Here is a 22,491-nt window from a genome sequence, read left to right on the forward strand (position 1 = left end):
TGAAAGTTAGGATTGGGTCATAAGTTGTCTGAATTAAAACTGTTATTTATTTATTTATTTATTTATTTATTTATTTATTTATTTATTTATTTATTTGCCTATTTAATTTTTTAACCCACTTTTCTTCTGAAGGGCATCCAAAGTGGCTTACAACAATTTAAATATGTATACATGTAAAATAAAACTGTAAAAGGCAATGTAAAAAAGTAGCGAACAATCACAGGCATAATGGATTAACATACAAACACATAAAATACAATAAATAAAGCATAAAAGCATCAATAAAAGCAGCAGGTGTCAGGTGCTACAGAAGACTAAAATCAGAAGGCTTGCTGAAATAGAAATGTTCTTAGAGATCACTGGGGGTTTCTAAAAAGGGAAGAAACCAAAGGGGCCCTCTTTCAAACCACCACCCCTCTTACTTCTGTAAGTGACCACAAATCTAAAAGGCATATCTAATTTAGAGCCCAATCCTGTGCCTGTCTACTCAGAAGTAAGTCCCACTACAGTCAATGGAGCTTACTCCCAGGAAAGTGTGCATATGATTGCAGCCTTGGAGCACAATCTATGCATGCCTACTTGGAAGTAACTTGGATTGGGCTGCAGCTGTAGGCACGCACGGGTTTAACTCTTGCCCCCCTTCCCCCTGCAGGTTCCTGTGCTGGTCCCAGCACTTTGTGGAAGGTTGCTAGATTTTCCCTCCCATCTGGATAATGTTTGGAGCGGAAGATCATGGTGCCCAAGCCCACTGTGACTGGCAGCGGGAGGGGGGAGAGATCGCAGCCAGGAAGGCAGGGAGCAGGGGCGGCGAGGGGAGAGCAGGAGAGGAGTGATATCAAGAAGTTCCCTCTTGGCTGCCAGCTGTGTGCCTGCAGCTGAACCTAGGCTACAAACCTATGCGATTTCCTGGGAGTAAGCCCCATTGACTATAATGGGACTTAGAGTACTTCTGAGTAGGCATGCATAGGGCTGGGCTTCTAAGTCTCTCTTCTGTATGCCTCCCTCCTGTATGCCTGTCTGGAGGAGCTCAGTTGTTGCCCCCATACCCCCCCCAGCAGGCAGCAGAGATCAAAGTTCTTGTGGAGCGCTGCAGCCCACGTGTTGTAGCCCCCACCACCCTGTAGCCCGGTGCACGTGCTACCCCCTGCACCCGCTTAGCTACGCTACTGCCCACATTGCTGCCAATGCAGCCATGCTTATGGAAAAATGTGTTGCATCCAATGATGGTGGTGCTGGGCTGATCAGGAGGGTGATCAGAGGTAAGTAAGAATATTTTACTTACCTCTGCATAGTCCCCCTGATGGCCTGTGGGTCTCCTTGGACCCACACTAGCTACATAGCTGGTATAAACTTGAGGAGAGAAAGGGGATGGGATAGGATTTTTTAAAAAAGCATGTAGTCACCTTTTTGCTGATACTGGGTCTTAACCTCTAGTCAGCAAAATATTTTCCCAGGATCTTGAGGTCTTCTGAGAGGATACTTGGTATATGCTTTGATAGTCAATGGGATTTGCTCCTGGGTAAGTGTGGGTAGGATTGCAGTCTAGGATTGTTAAAAATTTTCCTGCTTGATAATGTCACTTCTGGTCATGACATCACTTCCAGTGGGTCCTGATAGATTCTCAACCTAAAAAGTGGGTCCCCATGCTAAAAGTTTGAGAACCATTGAATAGAGATTGTACAAGATTGTTGATGTCTTTTCTCTTCTTGGCTATATGCAGGCGTAAACCTTTCTGAGCCACAGAGCCTGCAGTTATTGACTGCAAAATAAGTTGCAGAAACACACACAGGATGCAATCCTAACTGCACCCTGGGCTGGCGCAAGTCCCTTGCACCAGCCCGGGGGGGGGGGGGGTCACAAACTTGCCATAAAGCACGTTTGTACCTCTTTGGAAGTAAGCTGCACTGGTGCATGGAGGTGCACCAGCCAGCAGAGGCCAAGTCCGGCTTCTGTGGTGGCAGAAGAAGGTAGGTCTGTGCTGGCTGAGCTCAGCTGGAGCAGGGGTCTGGGGGGCAGGAGGGGCAGAGGGCAAGGAGGGGGCAGGAAGAAGATGTTTTGGGGCTGGGGAGGGTGGGCGGCAGGTTGGCCCAAGGGCGAGCAGGCGGGGAGCAGGAAGCAGGGCCAGTACTTGGCTGTTATGCCATATTCTAGTCCCCGTTCCTAGGCTGTGCAGAGCAGCTCCTGGCTGCTTCATTCTGCTTGGATCTGCACCACCTCATCAGGTAGCACAGATCTGAGAAGCCCTATTGGGGCTGCAGTGGCTCTCCCTGGGGTAAACGGAATTTTTTCCCCTTCCCTTGGGCTGAGCCTCAACCAGTCCCAAACTTGTGCTGGATACAATGCAAGCCCTCCAGCCAGCCTGCCTGGTCCAGTGCAGTTAGGATTGCGCTGCCTACCTATCATGACACATTCTATCTGCTATTTGCTGTTGTATCCTGCAAAGCTGTCTTCTAAGTTATTGTTTAAGGAAGTTATTGTTTAAGGAAGGAGTTATTGTTATTGTTTAAGGAAGTCCTGTGGGTTATTCAAACTCAGGAAAAACCATCATACAGCTCCTTACGGCTTTCAGATTCCATATTTTTCTTAAGCACCTCCTTCACATTCTTCCATGTGTTTTTTCAAAGACAACTGAAACAGAAAAACACACAAACGTGACATCAGATCCATATGTGGATATATCAGTACATCACATAGTGCCATTCAGCACTAGGGCAAAATTACACTGGCTTCTCCTTGGCACCCTCATTCTCCCCCTGATGATGCATTGAACACCATCACTACCACCTGTACTGAGGGCTCAGGAGTTGGTCTAGTTAGGTGAGACCATGGATGGCTGTGGGCCCTCAGACAGTGCCTGATCTGGCTGGCCTCTGACATCACCACCCTAGTGCCATGAGCTCATCTCTTCCAGCATTTCTCTAAGCCAGGGGTGCCCAAACCCCGGCCCGGGGGCCACTTGCGGCCCTCGCGGCCTCTCAATGCGGCCCTCAGGGAGCCCCCAGTCTCCAATGAGCCTGTGGCCTTCCGGAGATTTGTTGAAGCCCACACTGGCCCAATGCAACTTCTCTCAGCGTGAGGGCGACTGTTTGACCTCTCGTGTGAGGTGTGGGATGAGAGTTCCCTCCACTGCTTGCTCTTTCACATCTGTGATGCAGCAGCAGCAGCAAAGGAAAGGCCAGCCTTGCTTTGTGCAAGGCCTTTTATAGGCCTTGAGCTATTGCAAGACCTTCATTCACTCATATAAGTTCATCTTTAATATATTCATTTATGAAAACTTATGTAAATTTATTCAAATTTTCAATGTAAATTAATTCTTTTTTTCCCCCCGGCCCCCGACACAGTGTCAGAGAGCTGATGTGGCCCTCCTGCCAAAAACTTTGGACACCCCTGCTCTAAGCAGTGGAATCTCTTGGGAAGGTAATCAAGTGTCAGAAGCGAGTGAGAAATACAGAAAATGTGATTTGTGAATGACCTGCAAGAGCTGGGTCATGTGGTTAAGTGACTGGCTTGCCAAGTTAATTCAATGGGGTCAATATGTTGAGTCTCTTTTAGAAGATGTGTAAGTTCTGTGGTTGCGGGGATACATAACGTGACAGTAGTGAGAAGGTAGGCATGAAGGGATGTAGGCTGAGAAGGAAAAAGCAGAGTAGAGAAGTCCTAGCTTTCTAAGGCAGGGTAATAATGGGGACCCAGGTGATCGCAAAGCTAGACAGAGAACCAACTAAGGCAGGGGTGTCAAACTCATTTCATGCAGCAAGCTGAATAGCATTCATGATGCTTGCTGAAGGCTGGAAATGATGTCATTAGTTAAGCTGGAAGTGATGTCATTAAGCAGGTCAAGACCAAAATAAGCACTTTTTCTCACTTAGGAACTCATTAGTTGCAAATAACAGCAGAGAAAATAGACCTTGATCATATTTTCAAGATATGGGATAGCCCAATTATCACGTGGCTGGGCTTTCAGCAGAGACACCTCAAGAACACAGCCCAGCAGCTGATGGTGGCGCTGGGAGAGCCCAAGAGCCCGATAAAGAGCTTCCATGGGCTGCATCTGGCCCACAGGCCTTGTTTGACACCCTTAAACCAGAGCCCGGAAGATCCTGCCTTATAAGTGGGAGAATCGAAACTTCAACTGTGATTGAGATGCTGACATTTCTAGACTGGAAGAATCCAGGTTCTGGCAACATCACTTGATGAGTTCTAAATTAGAGGGCAGAACTTTTGAAACACAAACGCAAATTATGTAATTGAGTCTTAACTAAACAAATCAAACTAGTAGCTGAGAAATGATGAACATATTTGGATACGAGGATGATATATAGCAGCATCCTGTCTGGTGAAACAAATGTGCAGCTCTTTTTTAAAACTATGCCAGCATAATGGCTGAAATAGAATCTCACCAGAGCAAAATCTATTATAAGTTCTTGGGAAATGCATCTCTTCAGAATATATATTTTACTCCCTATTAATTCAACCCAGAATGTATTGCCATATTATGTTAAGAAGGTGAAAAGGAAGTGGTTCACTGTCCATTGTACACTGATTGCCACCATCAGGACTTGTCTAATTCATCCATATCAAGCAAAATAATTCTAAACTTCACCATCTTTCTTTTACATACACCCTACCTATAATCAGTCATATTTTAACTGTTTCCAGGAGCTTTTCAGTCTGCTGATAAATACAGCTTACAATCAAGATACCAAAATGAAACAGAATTAGTGGGGGGCTTGCCCTCATTCATTTTCAGGGACCTCTTTTTTACATTCCTATAGACTCTCCCCCCCCCCTTTTAAATGTAGCCAAATGATTCTTTTTGCAACTGTTTTAAAAATACAGACACAAATTCAGAAGAAAGAAATGCTGATGAAATCTCCAGCAAGTATCTTTTCCCCTGGGGGCTAGGGATAAGAATAGGCCCTTGGTTGGGTTGTACTTGTCGTAAGAGGTGACTAAACAGCCACCGGGTAGATGGGACTCGTTAGCCTGGGAAGGCAGCTCATCTGAGAGAAGGAAAACTCTGATCCCAAACCTCCACTGCCTTGTGGCTACATCCAGTGGATGTATGGAAAAGGCTTCATGAGTCAACCTCGAGGCAAAATCTGGAGCCAGAGTCCCTGAGGCAGTTCATGGCTGAACACAGTCATGTTCTGGCAATTCCTGCGATGCCGCTGGAACCAACCATATTGGCCTCTGCCTTTCCATTGGACCAGTTCAGCGACATGGAGAGGGGGGTTTTGCCGCATGGGAAACAGTCTATCCTCCATATCTACTTTATGCAGGTTTCGGGCACTGGAGAGGACACTCTGTTCCAGAACCACCATTCAGAGCGCGATACCATAGTCTTCCGAGACTGAAGGATGCCAACAGCATCTTTTCCTCAGAGGGTTTGGAACATTCAGAGCTCATCAGATGATTTCACAAATGTCGCAAATTGCAGCCACCATGTATTACCTTGCATTTATCCATTATCAATGTCACTTCTTGACGTGCTTCCCAGTTTCCCAATGTGCTTATGTCCCTCTGTCATATGGCGGGATAACCTCAAACTGCCCTGAAATCCTCCACAGATTTTAATAACCAGTGCCATGGGCAATTCTCCTGGTAACTTTGCTTTCACAGTCTCTTACAAGTCATTAGGAAGTGTATTGAACTATATGAAGTGCCCATTTGAAGGATGAGTCAATTAAACATAATGAAATTCTCACAGCTCCAAAGTCAGAGGTCAAAGCCAAGAATTTATTGTAAATGTAGACTTCTCTTATCCTGTGACACAGGAGCAAATAAGGTTTTCTTGCCTTTTATCTCACTCAGTTTCAATGAAGAAGAGGAGTCTGGTAAAATTAGCTTGCTTTATACGTATATCCAGATATTGAGTCTAAAATTCCTGAACAGTGAAGTCCACAAACTTCCTAAGGTGATGTATGTTGTAATTCATATAGCTTACTAGGTTGGTCAGTACAACAGCAGCCATATGGATAAAGACTCCCAAGTGCAAGGACTAGTAGGCCTGTCCTGATGGACACCCAAAGATATGACTCCAAATGACCATCTCCCTAGGAAATCTGCAAATTCAGGAGACACAATGCTCCCTGCCTGGATAGGCCCCACCTCCAGACCATCCACTATAAAATGCCAGGAATATAAATGGCAGTTCATTTGAGCTGAAAGACATTACTACATATCCAGCAGCAAGATTCTGAGTCCTATGCAGGAGGAGAAACAAGGACATGCATGATCAGAGCCTTATTGATGCTTCAGGAATGGGTGGAGCAGAATGGGTGGATAATTCAGATGATAATTTAGCAAGTAGTAGCTTTCCATGTTGTGCACATAGCCATTTGGTAAGCTGGCTGGTTCATCTTGGCAAGTGGTAAGGAAATGCTGACCATGCATTTGATGAAGAAAGGATAACATAAGTGATAGAATGTGTGCCAAAATAGTAACCTGGAGCCACCAAGTTGTCAAAATATGTTTGTTTTTTTTTAAATGGGGAGGCATAATTCCCACATTCTATCTAGATCACTAACAGTGATTTGTCAGAGAGGATAGGTGGGAGGTGTCAGTAAGCAATGAAGCACAAGATCAGGTGATTCAGTGAATGAGTTTGCTGAATAAGCAAAGAATAAATTATATTGTGAGGTCTTCTCAGGGCCAGTTCAAACATACAAAAAACTTCCCCACATGATGCACTAAGACTCTCCCTGGGGATGTATTCCTGTGGTGAATGAAATGAAAATGTGTGACCCAGGCTGCCCATGGTTAGAGCCACAGCTGCACTGTGTATGCTTTGTGGCCAGTAATAGTGTTTTAGCAATAGTGGGATTGTATCCTGGTTTTTTTCTTTTTTTAAAAATGAAGTCAACATGTTATGACTTTTGGAAAATGTATCAAGTAAACCATCAAAGTGCTTAAATGCTTCTTTCCAACATTTCTTCTTACATTCAGGGATGTTGTGATGGTTTCTTTTTCTCATTTGAAAGGGTGAAGCACACTTAGCTGATAGTTTCACTGAACCATGCTGATTCCAAGCTCTCTTTTTTATGCAGTAAACAGTTATGACCTGGAGAGAGGCCAATCCTATTTGTCTGTGTTAATATTGAAGATGTTTAACACATGTGGGTTAAATGGTATCTAAAGACTGACACAGAAGAGCCTGGGTTGGCTCAAAATAAAACTCATTAGATTGTCTGCTCCTCAAGTGCTTCACTTTCTATTCAGAACTAAAATGTATAGCTGGAAGCCCGCACCCAGAATAAATTCTATTCACACATTATACAAATGCTGAAACCTATTGGATTTATAATGAGAATTTGGCAATTGTTCAATGGGAAAATGGGAGATTAGTGATACATAAGAAATGTTGATTTCTACCATTTTATGTCATCTTTCATAATAAGGCCTTGAAACTGTTTTTCTTAATATCATCTGCCAAAATTCCAAAGTATATTGCTATATGTTATTTCTTTCATGAACAAGAATTTTCACTTGCATTTTACAAGAGGAGTAACTAGAATACCATTAGTTTTCAAAGTGACTCTTTGAGTTCTTTCTTACACATGACTTTTGCCTCTGTGGAAATGCATAGAGGATGATGGGCATGAGACAGAACTATGCGCATTCACATTTACCTTTTGTCCCCCATCTGAGCAACTAAAATGCCATATATTAAATGCCTCTGACATTTGAATGTTGTTGTTGGCAACCTTCAGTCTCGAAAGACTATGGTATCACACTCTGAATGGTGGTTCTGGAACAAGACATTTGACATTTGAATACATTGAAAGTTATCTGTGGAACTCCTCACCACAGAACGTTGTGATGACACATGGCCTAGATGCCTTTAAAGAGGGATTGGTCAAATTTATGAAGGAAAAGTTAATCACAGGTTCATTACAAGTCATGATGACTATATAGCATATATGCAACCTCCAGGTTTTAGAGATAGCCTGTTTGTGAATGTCAGGTGCTAGGGAGTGGCAACAGGATACAGGATGTTGTCTTGTTGGCCACTGGTGAACCACTGTGAGATACAGGAAGTGGGACTAAATGAGCCCTTGATCCAACAGGGCTTTTTTATGTTCTTAAGTGATAGCCATGGTCTGGGCCTATCTATCACATTTCAACCTGCAGTATTTCAGCTGTGTTGAGAGCCTACAAAGAGCTTTGTAGCAATGCCACAGCATGAGCAGTGAATCTGTCTGAATACACCTCACATGAAAACAAACTCCTCGCAGATAGAAAAATAGCACATTGACAGCCCAATCCTAACCTGCACTGACTGAGTCCAGTCGCATGGCCTGAGCTGTATCCAGCTCAGGTAAGGAGGCAGCTGGAGGTCTCCTTGGGGTAAGGAAATAGTTTTCCCCTTAGCCCATGTCAAGCCTCAGCCTGTCCTATTGGGCTTCTGGGATCTGTGTCAGCTATTTAGCTGGCTCAAATCCAGGAAGTGCCTTATTATTATTATTATTATTATTAATAACAGTATTTATATACCGCTTTTCAACTAAAAGTTCACAAAGCGGTTTACAGAGAAAAATCAAATAACTAAATGGCTCCCTGTCCCAAAAGGGCTCACAATCTAAAAAGATGCAAATGAATACCAGCAGACTGCCACTAGAACAGACAGTGCTGGGTGAGGTGGGCCAGTTACTCTCCCCCTGCTAAAAAAGGAGCACCCACTTGAAAAAGTGCCTCTTACCCAATTAGCAGGGGTTCAGCCTTATAAAGCTGGGACAGCCAGGAAGGCTGAAATGGAAGGCAGAGGTGGAGGCCTCTGCCATTCCCACCCCCTCCTGGGCACCAATTTACCCCGTTCAGTCCTTCCCTCACCCAGAAATGCCCTCTCCCAGCTTCCCCACCACACCCCCACACCCCTGTGCTGTTCGGTGCCTAACCTGCTTGCATTGCTGGCCCTGGCGTTGGAATGCAGTGCCGGTAGGTTGGCACAGGACCCTCGCCAGTGCTGCTGACTCTCAGTTCATCACAGACATACCTTACAGCACAGTTGCAACACTCTGAGCTGGCATAGTGGCCACTAAGCTGGCTGAAGAGGACGTTAGAGTTGTGCTGTGAGAATAGTCTCTCCTGGACATGCTAGTAGTCTACTTGCAAGGAGCTTGTTCTTGTTGGGGGAGGAAGCATGAGGTCAACTACTTGCAGTGTGAAATGGTACAGTTCACAAAAACATCTGTCTGCTTCTGTTGAATATGTAGACTGACTTTTAGAAGAACGTTACCTTTGAGCATAGTGCTGCCTGCTAGCTTGTTTATTCATTTATGAGTTTATATTCTGCCTTTCTATAGACTCACACATGCAAAGTTCCATGCACACTTTTACAGATTTACCAAAGAAAACTTTCTGTAACAAAACACAAAACCAATTAGGATATCCTTAAGCACCTGTTCAAAACGAAATGTTTGACACACTCTTTTGAAAGCAGGTACGCTATAGAACAGGCAAATACGTTGTTTCGTGTTGTTGCGGCCACTACAGAAATTATCCTTCTCTGTTCCTCAGACAAATGTATTCTCTCCCTCAACTCTTCAAGGACTGACAAAGAGAGTGGTGCTCTAACTGTTCTTTCCCATGGCACATTTGATTTATTTTTTTTATTACACACATTTATATCCCAGTTCTAAAGAAAAACTCAAGGTGGCTTCCAAGATTAAAAGTAGTCATTCAGATACAATAAATGAGTTTTCAGTGTCTCCACCACGCATGCTTTGTGGTGAGCACTAACCTTGGAAGGGAAGAAAAGTATCTGTAAATACGTAGAGACACAGAGCAGCTAAATGTCAGGGCAACATGATTAGCTATGATGTGTTGTGTACATCTATCATACATTTGTAGCAAAACTTTCACCCAGTTAAACAAATCTCAGTTAGTTTATCATATGAGTTTTATTCAGTGTGTTGATTAACTGGTTGATTAAACATGCATACATGTGCATATGACTAAGGGCCCAATCCTACTGGGCCACTGCGCTGCTGGAATGTGCATCCATTCTGCACAGCTGGGCTGTGGCCACAAGTGGAAAACAGCCATGCAACAATGGTCTCTGGAGAAGCACCTGAGCTGGAAAGTCAGTGTAGGGGGTGGGCAATAGGTGCGGGGGGGGGGGAGGACAGGGAATGAACGGAACACAGTAGAGACCAGGGTGGGGAGGGTTGTGTGTCGAGGCCAAGAAGGGAGCAGTAACAGTGGTAGCAGTGTTGCCAATATTCTATCCCCCTTCCTGGCCTTGATCCACCTACCCAGGTCCACTTGGACTTGGATCAGCAAAATGGTTGAAGCAGGTCTAAGTAGACTCATTAGGGCAGCAGAAGCCTATCCCTGGGCAAGGGAACAAATGCTCCCTTACCTGGAGGAGACCTCTGGCACTGCCCACCCCTGCAGGATGCAGAACATGCTCTAATGGCATGGCTGCATCAGTGGGGGTGGGGTAGTTAGGTAAGATTAGGCTGTAAAACAATATTTCTCATGAAAAAGGCTAATTTCCTTCCCCTTTTTAAAAGCTATATGCATGCATCACAGTAGATGCCATTTTAGAAGATACCTTCATGGTATAAGAGAAGGGAAAATGGATTTCCCAAGGTGGTGCCTTTATAGTTTTTGTACATTTTTGTGTTAAAATAATTAGCCCCATTGTGTGGGGTGAGGCTTGACTTGGGGTAAGGAAATGAATGTCCTCTTTCCTTGAGGAGACATCCACCAGCTTCCTTGGCCCTGCAGGGTACAGCGATGGCCATTTCAACGCCGCAGTAGCCTGCAAGCTTCCAGCAGCTTCTCTGAGAAATTGTTGTCTGGCTCTGTTTGGTTACCCTTTGAAACTTAGAGATAGAGAGTGTGACTAGGTCAGCCTCTGACAAAACTGTAACATTTTTTCTAACACACACACACACACACACACACACACCTTGATTAAAGGGTTGTTGCATCTTTGTCCTTACCTCTAATCAAGAGAGATGACTTAAGAGTCACCTATTGATTTGACTGAGTTTGGGATTAATCCCATAGTATTAGAACACAAGGAGTAAATTCAAAATATTTTGATTTAAACTACATAATTGAACCAAATAACTGCATTTTTTTATTCCATACATATGATTGATGGATGATAGCAGAACTGAAGCATGAAAAGATCTGAAGCATGAAAAATGTCATAAAGACACCCACACTTTTAAAAAAACAAATATTATTATAATTTCCCCATCAGGTTTACAACAGAGCTGTGTCGCCTGGTTTATTTTAATATACATACTTGTGATTTTTTTTTTTTAAAGTGTAAAATACTGTTTTCTCTTATCTTCTTTTGTAAAAGCATATTGGTTCCCTACAGGCTACTGATACTGCCTGTAGCTTTCTACGTGTGTTTTGCTCTGTCTTTTGTACATAATAGCAGCAATGGCCAAGAACATATTAACAACCAAATCCTAAGCTTCCCAGCACAGCAGGCTACAGCAGTGCTGAAATGGCCCACCGCTGTGTCCTGCAGGGCCAAGGAATTTGGCAGAGGTCTCCTGGGCAAAGTGGGCATTCATTCCTTTACCCAGAGTAAAGCCCCAGCCCCCACAATGGGGCTACTTGAGTCTGTGCCAGCTAAATAGCCAGCTGGCACAGACTTGAGAAGCCCCAAGTTGAACTGCCAAGCCCGACACAGGCCAATGGGGTGGCCTCTGTAGGTCCCACCCCCCTCCCAGGCCAGTTCCTCTCCACCCTCACCCAGAAAAACTCCCCTGATCCTTTCCCCCCCACCCTGCCCACACACACACCCTACCACCCAGTGCATACCTTCTCACTGCTAGTGACTGGAGCCTTCCTGCCAGCACTGCTTACTCCATGGGGGGCATTAATATGCCTTATGGCCTGTTTGTGACACCCAGAGCCAGTGGCACGAGCATACAGGCTAGCACAGAGGCCCACAGGATAGTGCCCAAAGACAGTTTCCATGCAGAATCACACCTATGTAAGGTTGTTCCCTATTCACTATGAACCATGCAATAGAAAATATATCACTGTCTTGGCTCTGTCCTCCTGCACAGAATATGACTGTCACTTTCAAACTGCTTTGGACATCATATTTCCTTGTCAAAGCTTTAAGCACTTTGGGCCCAGTCGTGTCCAGCTTTCCAGAACTGATGCAGCCATGCCAATGGAACATGTGTTGCACCCTGTACTGGCAGTCACAGAGGCCTCTTCAATGTCAGGGAGTGTTTGGCTGCAATTCTAACCACACTTTCCTGAGAGTAAGCCCCATTGAACACAGTAGGACTTACTTCTGAGTAGATCTGGTTAGGCTTGTGCTCTTTGTTTCCTTACCTTGGGGCTACACTACAGCGGATGCTGGAAGCACAAAGCCCTTTATGGTATAGAGGGACAGCTGGGCTGCTGTCATGTGATTCTAGGACACTGCTGTCTATGGGTAGCATCAAGGTGCACACAGCAGCAACTCCTGAAGCCTCCACTGGCATATCCCACAGAGTCCATTCATATATTCAACTGCCAGTTTTCAAAATGCTAAGCAGTCATGGGATGGCAAAGCACTACCTGCCAGTTCTCAGTGTCCTTAGGACCAGAATATTAATGGTTTCCAATAGGAAATAATTACCAGGTTTTAGAGACGGTCCAAAGAGATGACAACACTTTAGAGGGGACATTCATATTTCTGTCCCCTGCACACAATCATCTAGGAGAAACTGCTTGAAAAGTCTGCAGATGGTGGCCCCTAGTCCAAGGCAAGATGATTGGGTGCACCACACAGCCACATTCTCACTGTCAAGCAAATTCTGTGCTTGGCAGCAGGTGTACATGACAAACTTTCCTTCATAGGGCAGGGCAGGGTGGGATGGTTTGGGAGATGAACTTAGACCTGGAGGACCTGGTTCCAAATCCCCGCTCAGCCATGAAACTTCCTGGGTGACCTTGGACCAGTTAAGATCTCTCAACTTCACCGACCTTGTAGGGTTGCTGTGACGACCACAGGAGGAGAGGAACTAGGTACCCTACTATGAACTCTTGGGAGGAAGGGTGGTCTAAAAATGTGAAAAATACATATGTACTCTGAAACGGTCATTTGAATGACTGGGTGAGTTTCCAGGAGAAGAAAGTGTGCCTGTTGTGGGGCAGCCACTGAAGGAGTCTCTCTCTCCGAACCTGTGCTGTTCAGGCCTGGCACATGAGAGGCACATCAGAGGGTCCTCTGCTGATTTGGAAAAAATATGATTCTATTTTGCTTCAAAAACGAACGCCTCTTATTTCTCCTGCTATGACCTGTCGATTTTAAATACTGCATACAGTGGGGGTGTGCTTGGGTTTCCTCATCCCTCCCCCTCCACTGCACCCTGGGCATCCTTGTAGCATCATTTTTAGTCCAAGAAAGTTAACAGTCTCCCTCCTCCAGTCCCCCTTTCCACACACAAGCAAGGAGCCTTGGAGTGCAGGGAAGGAGGAGGCTGTCTTAACTAAGAAGCCTGGATTTGTGTGAGAAGTTCCCTCGCTTTCTTTCTCTCGCCTGGCCCCTACAACTCTTTTGTGAATGGGGCCAGTGCAACATGTGGCCTTTCACCCCGCCCAAGAACCAATGCCAGACAGCCACACTCAGAGAATTGTTTGTTAATAGTCCAATTAGATAATTGCCATCTTTCACTCCTTTCGCTCTAGATTTCCCATAAAGGCATGAATAAGGAGAGCAGCATGAAGAGGGCTTCTGCCCTGCAAGGTGACAAGAAAGGCTGGAGCATGCTCTCTGCACAAAGCCATGTGCTTGAATTGAATCATTGTCGCCTAATCAATGGTCTTATTGGATTACTGGCTGTTGCGGTTCTCAAAGATATTGTAGCAGAGACAATGAAATAGCGAGGGGAAAACTTTTTTCCCCCTTGAGTGGATCGAGCTGTTGAGATCTCTCTCTCTCTCTCTCTCTCTCTCTCTCTCTCTCTCTCTCTCTCTCCTGGATCCTTCTTGACTACAAAGGAAGCTTTTAAAAAGGGGGGAGGGAACAGGCTCTGCAAATGTGTGCACTGTTTGTGAAGGTGCAGAATTAGAAAGAAAGGAGGGGGAGAAGTTCTCTCTCTCTCTCTCTCTCTCTCTCTCTCTCTCTCACACACACACACACACACACACACACACACACACACACACAGAGAGAGAGAGAGAGAGAGAGAGAGAGAGAGAGTCAAGTATCTGAACTGAATGAAGGAGAGGTAGGACTTTAAGATGGCTGGCTGGTGGAGATAAGTGTTGAGAAGGTTCCTCTCCTCCTGGGTTGAAAGGAAGCCAACCCCCATCTGCTTTCTGGGATCAATTCCCAGGAAAGAAAACTTCTGGGGGGGGGGGGGAATGCTGTTGGTGTAACTTGGCTGGTGACTTCTTTTTGGGTTGGTTTGCTGGGGGGTTCAAGACTCCTTCATGGGCTCCTGTAACACCACCATTGTTCTTCTCCTTGGTGGATGTCTTAGGCGTGTCTTGGGGGGAGAGTCACCCCGTCCGGCAGGGTCAAAGGCAAGCTGAAGAAAGTTCACCGGGCTGCTGGTGGCTCCTGGCGACTCAGGCTGAGTCTTGTCAGAAGTTGGCTCCCCTGCCCCTGGCTGCGAGAAGCCTGCGAGCCCTGTCTTTCTCTCCCCCCCGATTTTGTGTGTGTGTGTTTCCTGCGAGCAAGGCCAATCATTTCCGTTGATTCACTGGGCTCCACTCGCCTTGATTGGGGACAAGCATCCAAACCACCCATTACGATGCGATATATTATCCCAACAATTTAGTGTATTCATGAGGCAACCTCGATGTGGAGGCTGCGAAATTACCCCTCATCAATGGCCGCGGCGAGCGGGAGCGCCTCGTCCCTCCTGGGTGTCGAAGCCCCACAGCCCTCTCCGTAATGAGGCGGGCGTGAGATCGTCGGAGAGGCGCGCTGTGCGGAGGACCTCAGCGCCGGGGCTCGGGGAAGCCGGACACGCGCGCCAGGGCGCCCGGCTCCGGGACGCGGCTGCCTGCCTGCCTGCCTGGGCGATCGCCACCGCCCTCTCCTCTTCCAGGGACTGGGCTGGAGACCCACCGATCCGCCGTCCACGGTGCCAATTCCGACCCACACTTCGCCCCCTTTCTTTCTTTCTTTCTTTCTTTCTTTCTTTCTTTCTTTCTTTCTTTCTTTCTTTCTTTCTTTCTTTCTTTCTTTCTTTCTTTCTTTCTTCGTCCCCTCCCTTTTTTTTTGAACTTAAAAACAAACAAACAAGCACCCAGCCAGCCAGCCAGCCAGCCACCCACCCACCCACCTACCTTGCCCTACATGTTTGGCAAACCAGACAAAATGGACGTGAGATGCAACTCCGAGGTCGAAGCCAGCCGGGTCTCCAAGAACGGGCCCAAGGAGGGCAAGGAGACCAAAGGAGCCGACGGGAGTATCTCCACGCCTTTCTTGAAAGATCCGCAAGGGACCTTCTCGGCCTCGGGGGTCCCCGAAGACTGCAACAAAACTAAATCCAGTTCCACCGATCCGGATTATTGCAGGCGGATCCTCGTTCGAGGTAGGCGAGTGGACAGCTTGTTCCCCTCTATTTGGCTGTTTTTTTAAGGAATTGTCACCACTTTTTCTTTTGTTTGAAGATTTTTTTTTTTAATTTTACATTTTTGGGACTTCTAAATGCCTCCTTTTTATTATATTCTGGTTCATCTGATTTTTTGTCAATTTCACCTGATTTTTGTCAATTTCACGATTTTTGTCAATTTCACCTGATTCCCAATTCTAGGGAGATTTCACTGTCTGGGTGGCTGGGAATTTCAGGGCACCCTTTCCCACGGCTGGTGATTAAAAACCTCTCTGCCCAACTGTGAGGGATTCGTGGTTTTCCTTTTCTCAGTGTACTTCCCTAGGAGCTGTGTTTTTTTTTGGGGGGGGGGGGGAATCAGCTGCCCCCATTGCATTTCTCTGCCCTTTTTGCTTTAAACTTCGAGACAGTTGCTTACAAGACATGGACAACCCCTCTTTCCTCCCCGCCCCCCTTGATTCTCGACACCTTTTGAAAAAGCTGCTGCTTGGAAGTGCCCAAGGAGCCTTTTGCCACCGAGCTTAAGGTATTAAAAAAATGCTCAGAATTTTAAAGAAATGCTGCTGGGTTTTGGGTCGCCCCGTCCCACTCTTGGGTGTCTGCAAAGGGGCCAGAAAATTCTTCCAAATTCACTCCAAGGGGCAACCCAAAGGAAAGAGTTGATTCTGGGTTGTTCCTATTAAATCCGTTCCTAATGTTGGGTCAAGTACAGCATTTGGAGGGTCCTTTTAGAATGCTGAACAAGCCTGGCTCCCCTTGAGTTCAGTTGCGTGAAAAGTTCACCAAAACACCCTACAGAAGCTGCCCTTTTCTAGAAGTGCTGGAGAAAATTCTGGGGTTTTGTTTGGTTTTTTTAAGATTTCCTAGAATGTATTTGTTATTTATTGGGGCTTCCCTGCCCGGTTTGTTATCTGACTTCCTGTCTCTGTCCCTCCCACTGCACCCATGATCAGAGCAGCCATACCGCAATTTTGCAGGCTTTTTAAAAACATGGGTTTAGATTCCGAAAGGAGCAAATGCGGTTTTCCCCCAGAGGGGTTTTCGGTGCCAGCGCAGGCCTGGTGAACAAACATTCCTCCCCGAGTCGGCGGATCAAAGGGGTCCCTGACCCACTCTGCCTTTCTGGAGGTTTCCAGCCGCAATTGGGAAGGTAAAACGACTGAGCACGGAGGCTGGGAGGGTTTGGCTGGAATCCGAATCGAGCCTGGCAAGGGGTTGGTGAGACCGGGGGGTCCTTGGCGGAGATCGAGGCGGAGCAGGGTGAGGGAGCGAGGAGCGGTGGCCTTGGCTTCGCGTTTGAGGAGGAGAGGGAGAACTTCGTCCTTCCAGCCGGCAGTTCCCCCCAGAGATGGGCGTCGGCTCTCCAAGCACCCCGGATGCCGTCGCCTGGTCAATCGGGGCGCCTTCGTGGGCGTTCACCCCAAATGCGATCAAAGCCGTAGGGCGGCGAGGAGGCCTCCGCTCTGGGAAGTGCTGCGGACTCCTGCCCTCAAATCGGGGCCGCTTTATTTGGGGGGGGGGGGCAACAACACTGAGAGGCCTTCAGAGGGGGCCAACAGGTGAGGCTGGAGGAGGCCTGGGTGTGCCTGGCCCCCGAGTCGATGTGGGAGGCTCCATCATGCGCCAAGCTCCCAGCGCAGCCTCTGGCCCGGTCCAGCGGGCCTTTCTGGGCGGGTCCCGGGCACGGGCTTTTCTCTCGGGGTCTCAGAGCGTCCCCTCTCTCCCGCCAGATGCCAAGGGCTCCATCCGAGAGATCATCCTGCCCAAAGGGCTGGACCTGGACCGGCCCAAAAGGACGCGCACCTCCTTCACTGCGGAGCAGCTCTACAGGCTGGAGATGGAGTTCCAGCGGTGCCAGTACGTGGTGGGACGCGAGAGGACCGAGCTGGCCCGGCAACTCAACCTCTCCGAGACTCAGGTACGGGCCTGCCTGCTGCCCCCAGATCGGGGCCTGCTGGGAGGCTTGGCTGGGCAGGGGAAACGCGGGTGCAAGCCCCCCTTGAAGCTCCCGGGCTGGCCCTGCGCTCACCTTGCAAAGGGAAACCAAAACCGTGTGTTGGTGTGAGCCATGAAGCGGTCGTGGCTGGGCCGAGTTTGGAAAACGGCCTGCTGCCAGGTCCAGCAGGTGCCTCTCGCTCTCCCAGGCGCAGACCCCGCTTTGCTGGGGAACGGGCTGCGCTTTCCCCCTTGGTCGGATCAGGCGCAGCTCAACGCTCCGATCGCCTTTCACACCCTCCTAGGCTGGCCAGGGCGAAGAGAGCCCGGCTTCCAAGCAGAAGGGCCAGGAAGCCACTGGTTTTGATGGGGGGTGAAGTGCACTCTCAGTCCTGAGTAGACATGCAATCCTGAGCCTGGTGACGCAGAACTAAGACCCTGCTGAGACTGGGGTGTTCAGGGGTCTTCCTTCCTACTCACTATGAGCCCAATCCTATGCATGTCTTCTCAGAAGTAAGCCCCACTGTTGTCAACAGGGCTTACTGCCAAGTAAGTGAGGCTAGGATTGCAGCCTAACTAACTAAAGGGCCCAATCCTATCCAACTTTCCAGCACCGGTGCAGCCGCAATGCCGCCCCAAAGTAAGGGAACAAATGTTCCCATACCTTCGGGAGGCCTCTGTGACTGCCCCCCTCCCATGCAGGATGCAGCGTATTCCCCATTGATACAGCTGCACCTGCCCTGGGAAACGGGAAAGGTTTGGGCCCTAACTAACTAGGCTGTAGTCCTATACTCACCTTGGAGTATGTCCCATTGAATTCAATGGGACTGACTTCTGAGTAGGTATGCCCACTGTAACTAAGGCAAGTAACTGGACTTTCCCCCAAACATTCCTTGCAAGGCAGAGAAGCCATTCTCCCGTCTCACGCACCCTCACTGATGAGTAACGCCGTCTCAGCCACTCTGGAAACACGTTAGAGGGAAACGCGAGTCTCACTGAAAAGCACGGGATTTGTTTGTTTCCGTGTCATGGTGCGGTTTATGGGCAGCCCCTCGGCTTCAGGCAAAATCTCGGGGATTTCCAGAGGTGCAAAAGGGGCGAGAGGGCCGCCCACCGAAAGAGCTTCAGAAGAAGGCGAGGTACCCAGGTTCCTTGACGGTGTCTGCGGGGTTTTTCCCACCAGGAAAGGCCCACTAGGAGGTAGTTCCGCGTCAGGCTACCTTCAGTGTTGGAACCAGGCTCTGACCCATGCAAGATCCGAACTTGGATCCGGACCGCAAAGGATGGTCGCATTCACGCAGTGCCTCCGGCTTGGAGCCGCCTTGCTCCGAAATGCCTGGATTGGGCCTTGGTGCAGGCCGAGCCTCTCTCTGCAGCTTTCCTTGGGAGTCAAGCCCCATCCCTGGGAGCTCCAGGCACTTTCTGCCAAGGAAGAGGGCGTAGGCGGCGTGCCACTTGTGGCAATGGCCCTTCCCAAGATTGGAGGCTTCGACCTGATGGGGGATCAGTGGGGCTGGCCTGCAGACCCCCCAGCCAGGGAATCCCTTGCCCGGCGTCGCTCTGCTCTTTCCGGTGGGACTGCGCCACTTTTGCATGCATTTCGGGTGCCACTGGTCTCTGGCCCGGCGCACCAGCCAGGCATCTGTCCTGCCTCCCCCTCCCTGGTTCCTTCTGGTTCTCCTTCTTTTGGTGGGCTTGTGGCAAGCTGTCCTCAAAAGCCTGCTTGTGCCTGGAGTCTGGCCTCGCCTTGAGGCTCTTTGGGTCGGACGCGCTTTTAAAGCCAGGCGCAGAGCCCTAAGCCTCTGTGCCACGAGGCCACATGGAACTGCTGGGCAGGACGGCTCCGCGTTGTTGTCAATCAACACGCGTAAAAGGAGCAGCCGGACTTCGGTTAAGAGTGCGATTTTAAACGCACCCACCGCATTGCCCTCGAATGGCAGAATTCGCATCACTGGTAGGCCTGTTAGAGATTTTCGAAGGGAGTTTTCTTTCTCTCCAGATTTATAGAATTTGGTTCATCCCAGACTCTCCGGGTGCAGAATGGGGGGGGGGGGGAGCATTTTCCCTGAGCGCAGGAGCAGGGGGACCAGATCCAACGGAGGACAGAGTGCCTATACCTTAAACCATCATATGGAATTTAGGCAGCTCCACATGGAAGGGTTTAAAAAACTGCACCTGCCCAAATTCCCTCTTCTATAGGACGGTTTAAAGGTCTAGGCATTCGCAGCTCAATCCTATGGGTATCTACTCAGAAATTAGTCCCATTGAGTTCAATGGGGCTGACTCCCAGGAAAGCATGCATAGGATTGCAGTCTCTGTCCTCCACTGGATCTGGTCACCCTGCCCAGGAGGCTAGAAGGGAAAGCCGTCAGAAAGATTGATTGACCGAATGAGAGAGCCAGAGGAAAGCGTGGAAGAACAGAGAGAAAGGCTCCTGGTTATATAACCTTGGGGAAACTTCGAGGTTTCCCCCGTGACTCATCAACCGAAAGAGCTGCTAAAAGGTTCTTCTGGCTTCTGTGGGGACCTGAACGGACCAGGTCAGCTGTGCTTAGTGCCTCTTGTTCCATATTAGCTAATGGAATGGATATAGGAGTGGGAAGATCCACTTTGGTTTTTGTTTACACGGCTCCTCGAGTATTAGGAGAGGGAGGAGAAAGTGGGGGGGGGGGCGCTGTGTGTCTCGTTTTCCTCCCTGAACTTGAATAGTCCACTCCAAGCACATTTCAAGGTGTGGAGAGGAGGACAAGAGACTGCAGCAGGGCCAAGGGGCGCCAGGAGCGGTTTCTGGTTTCTTGAGCAGCTCCTGCGCCGTCCTGAATCCCCCCCCCCCCCAAGATCATTAGCTTGTCTGGGGCTGTCACATCGCGCCAAGCCGGGCTGACAAATGCAGGCGCGTCAGAGACCGCGGAGTGGTGCGTAATATTGATTTGAAGGAATCATATTGGGAGTGGTGGAGGAGACCTCCAGTCGCTGGAGGGGGGGGGGGCTGCAGGCGCCTCTGCCAAGCCTGGGGTGGGAAAACAGGCTTGCTGGAAGAGTGTGCGTGGAGATCCACGGAAGACACCCCCCCCCCAAAGCACACAGGCATTGCAGGCCGCCTTCTCCAAAGCAGACGAGCTTTTTCAGTTCACCAGACGCCCCGCAGATGGGCTTAGATGGGAACTTTCCTGTGCGCCCACAGAGGCGAGGAGATCTCAGGCTCCCTGAGATCCAACAGGTGGCACTTTCAGAAGACACCCAGGCTGCTATCCTACCCACACTTACCGAGAAGTAAGTTCCATTATAGTCAATGGGGCTTACTTCCCAGCAGCATAGGATGGGGCTCCCAACCCCAGTCCTTGTATTCAAGGACCAGCGCAAGGGACGCGGGGTGGGAGGGGCTGGACCATGTGCTGGATCCGGCCCAAGGAAGTCCCGCCTAGTCCAGCTCCCTGTTTGCAATAACAGCCCGCCCGAGGCCTGGGAGAAGCCCACTCACAGATGGTGGCGGGTCCCCGTCCCGGCCGTTGTTGCCCCTGGAATAGCCAGGCGCTCAGTGCCAGGAGCGCCAGATCCCAGGCGCTTGGGGACTGATTTTTCCTCTCCAGGCAAACCTGGAATGATCCCCTCCTGGGACGGCTCAAGGCCGGTGGCTGTGGCCTCTGGGTGGAAACTTCCCCCAGCTGGGCTAATGACAGCTACTTCTTAGAAGATGAGAAAGGCGCTTTCTTCTTCACCTCCAGCCTTGTGAAAGCGATTCCCTCCCCTTAAAAAAAATCCCACCCAGAGACAATGGCTCCTTTTCGGTGGGTCGATTTCCGAGATCTCGGCTGTTCAGGGGGTGCCACTGCCAGGGCAGGCTCCTGCCACCATCAAAAGCTGGCTCCTCTTCGAGTGCAGGAGAAGGACTCTTGGCCCGGCTCGCCCTTCCCTTCAAGAGAGGCCCCCCCCCACTTTTGCCAGCTCACTTGTTCATTCCGGGGGGCCTTTCCAGTGATCACGCGAGCTCTTTTTCTCCCCCCCCCCCCAGCCTCCCCTTCCGCGATCCTCTGGCTCTCCGGGTCCTGCACTACCCAGTGGGCTGAGTGTCTCGCCCAGCCTCGTGGGGAAGGGCCGTGGAGGTGGCGGGAGGGCAGCAGGTTTGGGGTCGTCCAGTGGTTTGGGGCTACAATCCTATGCACACTTACCTGGAAGGAAGCCCCATTGGCGATAACCTACTTCGGAGTAGACACGCATGGGCTTGGGCTGTGGGGCCGGCTTCTTTCGCACCCTAACGCTGCCTCGCCCCCGCTCTCCCCGCAGGTCAAGGTCTGGTTCCAGAACCGGCGCACCAAGCAGAAGAAGGACCAGGGCAAGGACTCCGAGCTGAAGTCGGTGGTGTCCGAGACGGCGGCCACCTGCAGCGTCCTGCGCCTGCTGGAGCAAGGCCGGCTCCTCTCCCCGCCGGGCCTGCCGGGCCTGCTGCCCCCCTGCGCCTCCAGCGCCCTGGGCTCCTCCTTGCGGGCCCCCAGCCTCGCCAGCGGCCCCGGAGGGCCCGGATCGGGCACGGCGGGGGGCTCCCCGCACCCGCCGGCAGTCAGCAGCGCCGCCGGACCGGCCCACCCGTCCCCTCCCGGGGGCCACAACCTCTTCAGCCTGCCCGTGCCCACCCTGCTGGGCTCCGTGGCCGGCCGGCTCTCCTCCAACCCCTTGGCGATGGCCGGGTCCCTGGCCGGGAACTTACAAGAACTGTCCGCCCGCTACCTGAGCTCGTCCGCCTTCGAGCCCTACTCGCGGACCGGCAGCAAAGAAGGCGCGGACAAGAAGGCGCTGGACTGACGCCCCCCCTATTTATATTTATGGTCTCTGTCTGTGGCGATTATTTATGGACTCCCACAAGTTAGGTGCCCCCTCCATCCGTCCCTCCGCCGCCCCACACAGTCGCCCCACTCGCCTTTGCCTCCCAGGCTCCCAAATTGGGTCCCTCCGGCCCACCGACAGTCTTGGAAACCCCAAAAGCCTGGGGGGAGGGAGTTCCAGGAGGCTTCAGATC

The 22,491-nt window shown here is 49.6% G+C and overlaps 1 protein-coding gene across 1 annotated transcript; it reads left to right on the forward strand.

The window, feature by feature from the left end:
• The first annotated feature begins 15,283 nt into the window (after positions 1-15,283).
• VAX1 (ventral anterior homeobox 1) lies at positions 15,284-22,277 on the forward strand. Its single transcript, XM_066622154.1, has 3 exons — positions 15,284-15,521; positions 17,273-17,460; positions 21,762-22,277. The coding sequence occupies exons 1-3, from the start codon at positions 15,284-15,286 to the stop codon at positions 22,275-22,277; spliced, it is 942 nt and encodes a 313-aa protein (XP_066478251.1).
• The last annotated feature ends 214 nt before the right edge of the window (positions 22,278-22,491 follow it).

The sequence above is a fragment of the Tiliqua scincoides genome, chromosome 3, assembly GCF_035046505.1.
Source record: "Tiliqua scincoides isolate rTilSci1 chromosome 3, rTilSci1.hap2, whole genome shotgun sequence".
In the NCBI taxonomy this organism is placed as follows: domain Eukaryota; kingdom Metazoa; phylum Chordata; class Lepidosauria; order Squamata; family Scincidae; genus Tiliqua; species Tiliqua scincoides.